The sequence below is a fragment of the Cebus imitator genome, unplaced genomic scaffold, assembly GCF_001604975.1.
Source record: "Cebus imitator isolate Cc_AM_T3 unplaced genomic scaffold, Cebus_imitator-1.0 Scaffold207, whole genome shotgun sequence".
Classification (NCBI taxonomy): Eukaryota; Metazoa; Chordata; class Mammalia; order Primates; family Cebidae; genus Cebus; species Cebus imitator.
Window position 1 is genome coordinate 572,923 of NW_016107522.1, and position 11,799 is coordinate 584,721.

The 11,799-nt window shown below is 44.3% G+C and overlaps 2 protein-coding genes across 6 annotated transcripts in view; both read right to left on the minus strand.

Moving 5' to 3' along the window:
• WDR33 (WD repeat domain 33) overlaps positions 1-9,693 on the minus strand; it is a 107,817-nt gene extending 98,124 nt beyond the window's left edge. For 2 of the 5 annotated variants that reach the window (XM_017548430.2, XM_017548431.2), the window contains exon 1: positions 9,509-9,683. The gene's annotated coding sequence lies outside the window, so the exon portion shown is untranslated. Of the gene's footprint in view, positions 1-9,508 lie in introns of all 5 variants that reach the window. The other 3 variants (XM_017548428.2, XM_017548429.2, XM_017548432.2) reach the window with 3 other exon arrangements.
• The window catches only part of LOC108317779, a 30,599-nt gene continuing 27,616 nt past the window's right edge, over positions 8,817-11,799 (minus strand). The window contains exons 4-5 of the mRNA XM_037745656.1: positions 9,509-9,641; positions 8,817-8,868 (exon numbers count right to left, since the gene is read on the minus strand). Of these exons, the coding sequence (XP_037601584.1) occupies positions 8,817-8,868; positions 9,509-9,641 (185 nt within the window). The remainder of the gene's footprint in view (positions 8,869-9,508; positions 9,642-11,799) is intronic.

Here is an 11,799-nt window from a genome sequence, read left to right on the forward strand (position 1 = left end):
AAAAAAAAAAAAAAAGCACTGACAAAAAAAAAAGACGACACTTGGTAGGATTATTGTTAGTAAAATATTGGCATTATAAATATGAATCTGGTGGGGCACAGTGGCTCACATCTGTAATCCCATCACTTTGGGAGGCTGAGGTAGGCAGATCACCTGAGGTCAGGAGTTCGAAACCAGCCTGACCAACATGTTGAAACACCATTTCTACTAAAAATACAAAATCAGCCAAGCACGGTGGCACATTCCTATAATCCCAGCTACTTGGGAGGCTGAGGCAGGAGAATTGCTTGAACCCCAGGGGCAGAAGTTGCAGTGAGCCAAGATCGTGCCATTGCACTCCAACCTGGGCAACAAGAGCAAAACTCCATCTCAAACAATTAAAATTAAAATTAAAAATCTGAATCTGTTTTATGTCTAGGAAATGCCCATAATGTTAACTTTGATTTGTAATTTAAAATAACAATGTAGGCCAGGCACAGTGACTCATGTCTGTAATCCCAACACTTTGGGAGGCCAAAGTGGGTGGATCACTTAAGACCAGGAGTTCAAGACCAGCCTGGCCAGCAAGATAAAACCCCATCTCTACTAAAAATACAAAAATTAGCCAGAGGCCTGTAATCCCAACTTCTCGGGAGACTGAGGCAGAACAACTGCTTAAACCCAGGAGGCGGAGGTTACAGTGAGCCAAGACTGCACAATTGCACTCTAGCCTGGGTGACAGAGGGAGACTGTCTCAAAAATAAATAAAATACCGCTTCCTTTTCGATTTGCTACCTATGGTGGAACCGCCACCAAAATGCAGATTTTTGAGAAAACCCTTAAGGGGAAGACCATCACTCTCGAGGTTGAACCCTCGGATACGACAGAAAATGTAAAGAACAGGCCAGGTGCAGTGGTTTACGCCTGTAATCCCAGCACTTTGGGAGGCTGAGGCGGACAGATCACAAGGTCAAGAGATCGAGACCATCCTGGCCACGGTGAAACCCTGTCTCCACAAAAAATACAAAAAAATAGCCGGGCGTGGTGGCACGCGCCTGTGGTCCCAGTTACGCGGGAGGCTGAAACGGTAGAACTGCTTGAACCCAGGAGGCGGAGGTTGCAGTGAGCCGAGATTGCACCACTGCACTCCAGCCTAGCAACAGAGCAAGACTCCGTATCAAAAAAAAGAAAGAAAGAAAGAAGGAAAAAGTTAAGAACAAGATCAAGAATAAGGAAGGAATTCCTCCTGATCAGCAAAGACTGACCTTTGCTGGCAAGCAACTGGAAGATGGACATACTCTGCCTGACAAAACATTCAAAAGGAGTCTACTTTTCATCTTGCATCGAGACTTCGTGGTGGTGCTAAGAAAAGGAAGAAGTCTACCACTTCCAAGAAGAATATGCACAGAGAAAGAAGGTTACACTGGCTGTCCTAAACTATTACAAGGTAGATGAGAATGGCAAAAATCAGTCCCCTTCATCGAGAGTGCCCTTCTGATGAATGTGGTGCGGAGGGTTTATGGCAAGCCACTTTGACAGACATTATTGTGGCAAATGTTGTCTGATTTATTGATTCAACAAACCAGAAGAAAAGTAGCTGTATAAGTTAATAAAAGACATGAGCTAACAACAACAACAACAAAATACCAATGTAAGCTGATTTTTTTGTTTTGAGATGGAGTCTTACTCTGTCGCCCAGGCCGGAGTATAGTCATGCCATCTCGACTCACTGCAACCTCTGCCGTCCGAGTTCAAGCGATTCTCCTGCCTCAGCCTCCTGAGTAGCTGGGATTACAGGCGCCTGCCACCGCGCCTGGCTAATTTTTGTAGTTTTTAATAGGGATGAGGTTTTACCATGTTGGCCAGGCTGGTCTTGAACTCCTGACCTCGTGATCCACCTGCCCCAGCCTCCCAAAGTGCTGGGATTACAGGCGTGAACCACTGCACCCGGCAAACTGATGATTTTTTAAATCACGTTTTCTAGCTCTGTCCACTGAAAAGGACCTACAAACAAATGCCTATACCACTGAGCATCCAGATCCTATTTTTTTTATTGTTGTTTTTTGTTGTTGCTGCTGTTTTTGAGATAGAGTTGCCCGGGCTGGATGGAGTGCAATGGCGTGATCTCAGATCTCAGCTAACTGCAACCGCCGCCTCCCAGGTTCAAACAACTCTGCTGCCTCAGCCTCCTGAGTAGCTGGGATTACAGGTGCATGTCACCTTTTTGTATTTTTAGTAGAGACGGGTTTCACCACATTGGCCAGGCTGGTCTCAAACCCCTAACCTCAGGTGATCCGCCCTCCTCAGCCTCCCAAGTGCTGGGATAACAGGTGTAGGTAACCACGCCCAGCCCAAGTCCTGGTTTATAAACAACATTTTCTACCAAAAGGAATTGAGAAAAGAAATAGCATGACATTTTAAGCATACAATAAGAAATTCCAAAATATGGAATATTCTTTAAAAAGATGAGGCTAGCCATTTGTGGTGGCAGAGTCAGGAAGGGGCAGCAGGTGCCAGGTCCAGCCTCAAAGGTGGCAAGAAGAACCCCCTGAAACAGCCCAAAAAGCAAGCTGAGATAATGAATAAAGCTTTCAAGCACAAACAAGAAGAAGAACAGAAGAAACACAAGGAGCTAAAAGTGAAAGCCTCCAGAAAGGGGCTCTAGTCACAGGTGGAATTTAAAAATCTGGCAAAAAGCAAGCTGTGCCTTGTGCCTGAAACGATGGTGACCCTTGATTTCATTTGTATTTAAACATCTGCATTCCCTGCCATAATATCTTTTGCCCCCATAGGTGGAATGAAGTGTTGTCTTGAAGCTGATCCTGTTGTACATTTTAAAATAAACTTTTGTTTAAAAAAAAAAAAAAAAAAAAAAAAAAAGGCAGGTATGGTGGCTTACACCTGTAATCCTAGGCCAAGGTAGGCAGACTGCTTGAGCTGGGAGGTTGAGGCTGCAGTGAGCCGTGATTGCGCCACTGCACTCCAACCTGGATAACAGAATAAGACCCTGTCTCAAAATAAAAAATTTTTAAATTTTTAACAATGAAAAATATTAATAAAATGAAAAGCTTACAGTGGCTCATCATCTCTTTGGCTTTTTTTTTTTCTTTTTTGTGACCCCACGACCCCACCTTTTTTTTTTTTTCTTTTAAGACAGTCTAAGGCCGGGCGTGGTGGCTCATGCCTGTAATCCAAGCACTCTGGAGGCCAAGGCAGGCGGATCACCTGAGGTCGGGAGTTCAAGACCAGACTGATAGGCCGGGCGCGGTGGCTCAAGCCTGTAATCCCAGCACTTTGGGAGGCCGAGGCGGGTGGATCACAAGGTCAAGAGATCGAGACCATCCTGGTCAACATGGTGAAACCCCGTCTCTACCAAAAATACAAAAAATTAGCTGGGCATGGTGGTGCGTGCCTGTAATCCCAGCTACTCAGGAGGCTGAGGCAGGAGAATTGCCTGAACCCAGGAGGCAGAGGTTGCGGTGAGCCGAGATCGCGCCATTGCACTCCAGCCTGGGTAACAAGAGTGAAACTCCGTCTCAAAAAAAGAAAAAGACCAGACTGATCAACATGGTGAAACCCCGTCTCTAAATAAATAAATAAATAAATAAGAAAAAAAGACGGTCTCACTCTGTCGCCCAAGCTGGAGTGCAGTGGTACAATTTCAGCTGACCGCAACCTCTGACTCCTGGGTTCAAGTGATTCTTGTGCCTCAGCCTCCCAAGTAGCTGGGACTACAGGTACACGCCACCACACCCAGCTCATTTTTGTATTTTCAGTAGAGACAAGGTTTCGCCATGTTGGCCAAGCTGGTCTCAAACTCCTGACCTCAGGTGATCTGCCTGCCTCCGCCTTCCGAAGTGCTGGAAATACAGGCATGAGCCACCGCGCCCAGTCTCTCTTTAATTGTATTCACTCAGCCATTCCTACCTTAGCTGTGAATTTAAAGTAAAACCAGCCCAGAATCTGGCCAGAGACTGCTCTTTGGTCTTTGTTCTACTCTAAACTCCATATAAACTAGAATTAAACCAACTCCTTCAACAACTGTGGGACAGGGCAAGAAAAAAAATAGAATTACACCAACTCATTTGGGGAAAAAAGAAAGATAATGCTAAAGATTTCATGTAAATTGTCTCAGGTATGATAACGATTTTGTATGTTTTTAGCTGGAGACTGGCTTGAAATAAAAATGCAGAAAAGTGTAGGAAAAGCATTATTTAAAACAGATGCATCCTGAGGTATTAAGGGGAGAAGCAGTATATCTGCAATTTAATTTCAAATCATTTAAGGAGGGGAGGATGTAGTGTTAAAGCAAAATGGCTAAATGTTGGTTAACCGTCAAATCCAAACAGAAGGTTCATTATGGGTGTTCACCATATTATTCTTTCACCTTTTCCGCATGTTTGAAATTTCTTTTTTTTCTTTTTAGACAGTGTTTCACTCTTGTTTGCCCAGGTTGGAGTGCAACAAGCAATCTCAGCTCACTGCAATCTCCAGCTCCAGGGTTCAAGCAATTTTCCTGCCTCAGCTCCCAAGTAGCCGAGATTACAGGCATGTGCCACCAAGCCTGGCTAAGTTTTTCTGTGTTTAGTAGAGACGGGGTTTCACCATGTTGGTCAGGCTGGTCTTGAACTCCTGACCTCAGGTGATCCACCCACCTCAGCCTCCCAAAGTGCTGGGATTACGGGCGTGAGCCACTGCACCCAGCTTGAAATTTCCTATATAAAGTTGCAAAAAAGTTACCAGAATATTCCATATACCAAAACAGGAAAATTGCTCCTCAACTTACTAAGTTGAGCAGCAAACAGAGTAGACAGCAGGTGCCCATCACAACAAACAACCTAAAGCACACTTCTGCATTTATCATCCCACTCAAGGATTTGCTAAAATGCCTCCCTAGCATAGAGGCAGGTACTAATGGGACACGAAGTAACAGCAGAAGGCAATCACATAGACACCAGACTAACTAGGTAAACAAGTTATGAATAAATGAGAGTCACTGAAGACCTCATTAATTAGATTTAGCTGGATTTTGAGGAATGAACAGAATCTGAACAGTGTGAAAGGAAGAAGAGAATCCAGGCAAAAAATTCATGAGCAATAATCAAAGATCAGAAATAAACTAGGTCTGTATTGAAATATGGATCCCAGTAGAGTTATGAGGGGAATTTTCGTAGAAAATTCATTCATTCTTCAATTTGTATAATGCTTAGGTTTTAGGAATACAAAAATATAAAATACTATAGTGTGTCTTCAAAGTGCTCACAAAGAGCTGGGGACAGTGGCTCATGAGTATAATCCCAACACTTTGGAAGGCTGAAGCGGGAGGATCACTTGAGCCCAGGAGTTAGAGGCTGCAGTAAGCTGTGATCATGCCACTGTATTCCTACCTGGGTGACATATGAGACCCTGTCTCAGAAAACAAACTAAAAACTAAAGTGCTCACAAAGTGGAGAAGTTATAGTCAAACTATAATTAAAGATATACACAAAATGCTTTAATAACAGAGAAAGGAGTGATTAATATACCAGAGGAATGAGATTGTCAGTAAATTTCAACGAAGATATTTGAATTAATGTTTAAAAATTGAAAATGGGCTGGGCGCAGTGGCTCATGCCTCTGATCCCAGCACTATGGGAGGCCGAGGCAGGTGGATCACGTGAAGTCGGAAGTTCAAGACCAGACTGACCAACATGGAGCAACCCCATATCTACTAAAAATACAAAATTAGCAGGGCGTAGCGGTGCATGCCTGTAATCCCAGCTACTCAGGACAGTGAGAAAGGAGAATCACTTGAACTGAGGAGGCGGCTGTGGTGACCCAAGATCGCGCCATTGCACTCCAACCTGGGCAACAAGAGCAAAAAACAAAAAAACTGAAAAATGATGTCACCATTTAAATTCCAGTCACAGAAAGGAAAAAAAAATGTTAACACTTAAGGATTACCTACTATATATGAGGCACTTTTACCTTTAGGTTTTATAGTTAACATTCTTATACATAAAGAAACTGAAGTTTAGAGTTTAATTAACTGACCCCATATAAAAAAGGTAGTTAATGCTGAGCCTGGCGTTCAAACCTAGGTTCATCTGCTGCTGAAACTCATGCATGACCTTTCCAATACTACCTAGCTCTGGGAATTTATAAGCACATTAATCATGAGTATAAGGTGCAACACAACTTTAGAAAGTCAAGTCACTACCAGAAAATTAGTAAAATGTTTAAGAGCCAAACAGGACAAGAATAGTACTGCTCAGATTTTCTAATACACAGAAGAGCTTCAGTCTCTAGGACTAATGTAAATGGTTTGAAATGGGGAGATAAATGTTACTGAAGAAAAATCATTTTCAGCCAAGCAAGGTGGCTCATGCTTCTAAACCCAACACTATGGTGGGCCCAGGCAGGTGGGTCACTTGAGGTCAGGAGTTTGAGACCAGCCTGGCCAACATGGTGAAAGTTTTAGTAGTTTTTCTCTACTAAAAAATACAAAACTTAGGCAGGTGTGGTGGCACATGCCTGTAGTCCCAGCTACTCGGGAGGCAGAAACAGGAGAATCCCTTCAAGCCAGTTGCAATGAGCCGAGACTGCGCCACTGTACTCTAGCCTGGGTGACAGAGCAACACTGAGTCAAGAAAGAAAGGAAAAGAAAGGAAAAGAAGAAAAGAAAAGAAAAGAAAAGAAAAGAAAAGAAAAGAAAGATCATTTTCACACAGAAAAGCTTTGAACCTAAATCACTGCTAGAGAGAAAATACTTTTAAGTATTAAAACTATAGTCATTTGGTCGGGCGTGATGGCTCACTCCTGCAGTCCCAACATTTTGGGAGGCAGAGGCAGACAGATCACTTGAGCCCAGGAGTTCACGCTCAGGACCACTCCCCACAAAAAAATACAGTATTAGCCAGAAATGATGGCCATGTCTAGGCCTAGCCGCTAGGGAGGCCGAGGCGGGAGAATAACTCCAGCTGCGAAGTCGGGATGTCAGTGAGCCGAGATCTCACCACACCACTCCAGCAAGGTTGACAGAACTAGACCCTGCCTCAAAAACAAACAAAAAAACCTAGGGTCAGGCAGCTAGCTTGCAAGACATTGTAGCAACAGAGAAACTTTCATCATCCCAACAAAACAGTTAACATCTCTTACCAACAAGTTTCAACAGAAATAAAATTCTTGGAATAATGTTTTGTAAAAACCTAGTACAATCTGGAATCCATGCTTAAACAATTTACCAGTTTATGACAATTAAACATACTTTGGTAATTTACAGACTTTAAATAATACTGTAGTAAAATACACTTGTAAAATTCTAAATTTTTTGCCAATTTCAAAAGAACTAGAAAACACTTTTTTTTTTTTTTAAAGATGGGGTTTCACCATGATGGCCAGGCTGGTCTCGAACTCCTGACCTCAGGTAATCCACCCACCTCAGCCTCCCAAAAGTGCTAGGATTACAGGCGTGAGCCACCGCACCCGGCGAAAACCCATCTATAAATGACACTTTTTCACTAATATCTTTATCATAACCGTAAAGCTCTACTGTAACCTTACTTTCCTATTCTGAAATAAGTTCAAACTTCAGCCATAATCAAATAACATTCCCCCCGCAAAGTAATGGAAAAATATATAGACTTATTACTTAGCAAAGAGAGCTCTGAATAAATATCTTAAGTGCTTAGCAAAAATAAAATTAAATATCTTAAGTGCTTAGTAAAAATATAATTTATATTACGTCAATATAAAACCGTGATGGCAAAATCCATTGTTTTAGTATTTTTTCACCAACCAAAGAAAATAATGCAACTTAGGCCATCAGCTTCATAAAGATTTATTTTTGCCTAAAGCATTGTGATACAAGCCAATTTTTTTTTTTTTGAGACGGAGTCCCGCTCTGTCCAGGCTGCAGAGCAATGGCGCTACCTTGGCTCACTGCAACCTCCACCTCCCAGGTTCAAGCGAGTCTCCTGCCTCAGCCTCCCCAGTAGTTGGGATCACAGGTGCCCACCACCACGCTCTGCTAATTTTTGTGTTTCTACAAAAATTACAAAAGGTCGCCATGTTGGTCAGGCTGGTCTCGAACTCCTGACCTCAGGTGATTGGCCCACCTTGGCCTCCCAAAGTGCTGGGATTACAGGCGTGAGCCACCGCGCCCGGCCATAAGGCAAATTTCTTTTTTTTTTTTTTTTTTAAGGCTAGTCAAGTGAAGCAGTGGGAGTGGAGAGGGGACAAAGAAATCTGTAACTGGTTGTGATCAATTAGTTGTAAACACCACTGCACTCGGACCAGCCCATAAGCCAACTTTCTAACAAAAATTCTTCCCAGGAGTACAGGAAAGACAAGTTAAAATGTATCCCCAAGTTTCAGGAAAACAGGCTACATATGTAAGGTCAAGTCTCAGAAAAAAAACTCAAAACATACAATATTTTACCTTTTTCTGGTCAAGGAGACAAAAAGTGCAAAAGTTATCTTACAGTAATAAGAAAAAAATGGGTCAAATGCAATTAAGGTGAGGAAGAATGCCACAAGAGGAACAACTAGCATGTTTCAACTGTCACTAGAAGTTTTGTTTGAATTAAGTAGATTTACCACTGCACCACGTTCAGGGGAAAAAAAAAATATTGCGCACTTTAGATCTCCAGAGTGTACTTAAAAGTGAACTCTACGCTCCCCGGAGTTGTTCCTTGCAGTACAGGCTTTCTGTTCATATTCTAATGTCTTCCAAAGTCCCTCAACAGTCAACTTAAGGTCATGTGTGGAGAAGCTACTTTAAAACATTCTTGACAGGCTTTCTACGAGTAGCCCATATTTTTCTGATTTGATTTAAATAGATCCAATTACGGAATTCCCTACCGACCAGCCGCCGCCCCCTCCTCCTCCTCTTCACTCCGGAAGGGGCCACTAATCACAAGGGTTACAACCAAGTACAAACATTCATTGTCATTTCCTTTTAAAAGGCATGCTTTCTAAGATCCTCACTATTTAGTAGCCAGAAGACAACTTAAAATTGGAGATAGTGATCTAGCACAAACCAAACAGAAATTTATTCCAAAAGAGCAGGGCTTTGCCTGTCAAGCTGTACCTTTATTCTTAACACCGATTTCAAGCCACAATAACATCAAGGCTAACCCTCACCTGTTTTGCAGGTTGCAAGTTAACTTCCCGTGACCCTTTCAACGAACCGCTTCAACTCGGCCCACCTCCTTCCGCTCCCGCCCTAAACCTCAGTTAAAATGCGTTTCCCTCCAAACTTCACGTCTTAACCGTGGCCTGACTTACGTCTTCCCGTCGCCACCGCTCCCAGTTAGGGCCTTAGTTCTACCATGCCCGCCTTTCCCGGTTGGCCTCAAGCCTCCAGCCCCCTCCCATAAAGCTCGAATCTGCCTCGACGAGCCTCCCCGAGGTCAATCCTCCCAGCTCCTCCAAACTGTGCCCAGGCGCCGGTCCAGGCCCCCAAAGCACGCAACGGCCGAGCCTGAAAATGGCGGAGAGTGCCACTGCCTGCTGCCGGCGAGCAGTCCCGTGTCGCCGCCAGACTCACCGTCTGGCGTAGAGCAGAGCTCCTAACGGCCAGCGCAGCTTAGTCTTCAGAGCCCGGAATGTCTCTTCTGTTTGGTCTTCCCTCTTCGTTCCTCTCAATCCCGCTCCTCCAAAGGAGCAGCCGCCATCTTCCCCTAGGAGCCACCGAACGCACGCTCTGGAGTCATCACGCACCGGCGGACGCTGCTACGTCACTCGCTCCTGGCCGCCGGCCTCGGTGAGAGTCGATCTGCGCCTGTGCTTAGGTAAGGGGCCGGGCCCTGAGACCCTGCCCAGCGCTTCCTTTGTTCCGGAGCCTCCCGGATGAAGAAACCGACCGCATTTCGCAGCGCTGCTTTTTTTTTTACAGTGTGACCTAACCTGGATGCTCTGAAAAACACCCGGTTTTCCAAAATGTGAATGAGTATGTTTGTTCGGGGCCGGTGCGGCAGAGACAGCGGGCCGCTGGACCGAGCCCACCGAGAGTGGATGTGTGGGAAGCCACCGTGTGACGTTGCTGAATCTGTTCACCCGTCAAGCTGCTGGCCGCCCTGGCAAAGCCCGGCACACAGTCAGGCTCCACGCCTTACCCGAGCCAGTTGTGCCTCTAGATTACGTGTCGCTTAAAGTCAAGCAACCAAGATAGAAAAACAGCCCCACGGTGCAGCCACTTTGGAAAACCGCTTCATTTTCTGCGATAGCTAAGTGTACGCCTACCTTGTGACCCAGAAATTTCACTTCAAGAGGAATGAGTGTATACGCCCACCATAGGCATGCGCAAGAATGTCCATACCACGATTATTTGTAGTAATAAAAAACTGGTAAACCAAATGTCCATCAGCAGTTGAGTGGCTAAATTGTGTTACAGTCATACAGTGGATTTCTCAGAGCAATAGTAGTTTGCGGATAAATGCAACAGCCTGAACGAATATCAGATAATGTTAACTCAGGCACAAAGAGGAGGACGCTGTATGATTCCATTTTTATGAGGTTCAAAATAGAACTGCAAAACAAGTTGTTCCCCAGTATGAATCAAGAATCGTACCAGCCTGGGAACGTGGTGAGACCCCCATCTTTACGCATGATGGCGCGTTCCTGTGATCCCAGGCACTTTAGGAGGCTGAGGTGGGAGGATCATTTGAGCACAGGAGTTGAACACTACAGTGAGCCAAGATCGCGCCGCTGCACTTCCATCTCGGCAACAGAATAAGAGCCTGTCTCAAAGAAGGCCTACTTTTGACTCCATAATCCCCTTCCAAAAATCTATTCTAAGGATAGCCTCAGAAGTGTGAACAAGATTTTTGTACTAATCTTTGAGGCATTAATGATAGCCCCCCCCCAAAAAAAAAGAAAGAAACACAGTAGCCGACAGTTATTAAGTAATTAAGGAATGGCACATCCATACGTAAAGTATCATGCAGACATTACACAGTATCTAGATACTACGTGATACTCTGGATGTGCCATTACCTAACCATTGTAATGATGCTATCAGAAATATTTATAGTCTTATTGTAATGATATCAGAAATGTTTACAATCATACATTTTTTCTTTGTTTTGAGACAAAGTCTCTCTGTTGGTGATAATAATTCACTGCAGCCTCAACCTCCCAGGCTCAAGTGATGCTCTCACCTTAGCCTCCCTAGTGGCTCGAACGAATGCTCTCTGCCAGGACACCCATAGCCAGCTAATTTTATGTTCTCAGACTCCTGGGTTCAAGCAATCCTCCTGCCTCAGCCTTCCAAAGTGCTGGAATTATAGGTGTAAGCCAGTGGGCGCAGCCCCTATAATCTTATTTTGATATGTGCCTAGAAATATGTAAGGAAGCCAGACAATTCCAGTTCCATGTGATGAGTTTAGGATAGGATGGAAGGAATCCACAGACACCCTGAGGGCAAGGCAGGAATGCCAGGATAGAAAATAGGATTCTCATGGCCTGAAGATAAGGAATGGGGTCAGGAACGTAACCCTAAGAAGCCCACTCATAAATTGGGTTTGACGGTTAGACAGAGAAGACAAACAAGTGGTCACTTCCTAGAAATTATAGCTGGGAGTGGTAGAAGAGGCGTTCAGGCAGTGTCCTGTCCCCTGAAAATCTTTAAAATGTGAATTGGAGGAGCAGTCTAATCAAGGGCAAAAATCTGTCACACCTGTAACCTCACGGGCCTCTTCCTAGAAAATTGTTTTTAAAATTGACCAGGAGAGGCCGGGCACAGTGGCTCAAGCCTGTAATCCCAGCACTTTGGGAGGCCGAGGCGGGTGGATCACGAGGTCAAGAGATCGAGACCATCCTGGTCAACATGGTGAAACC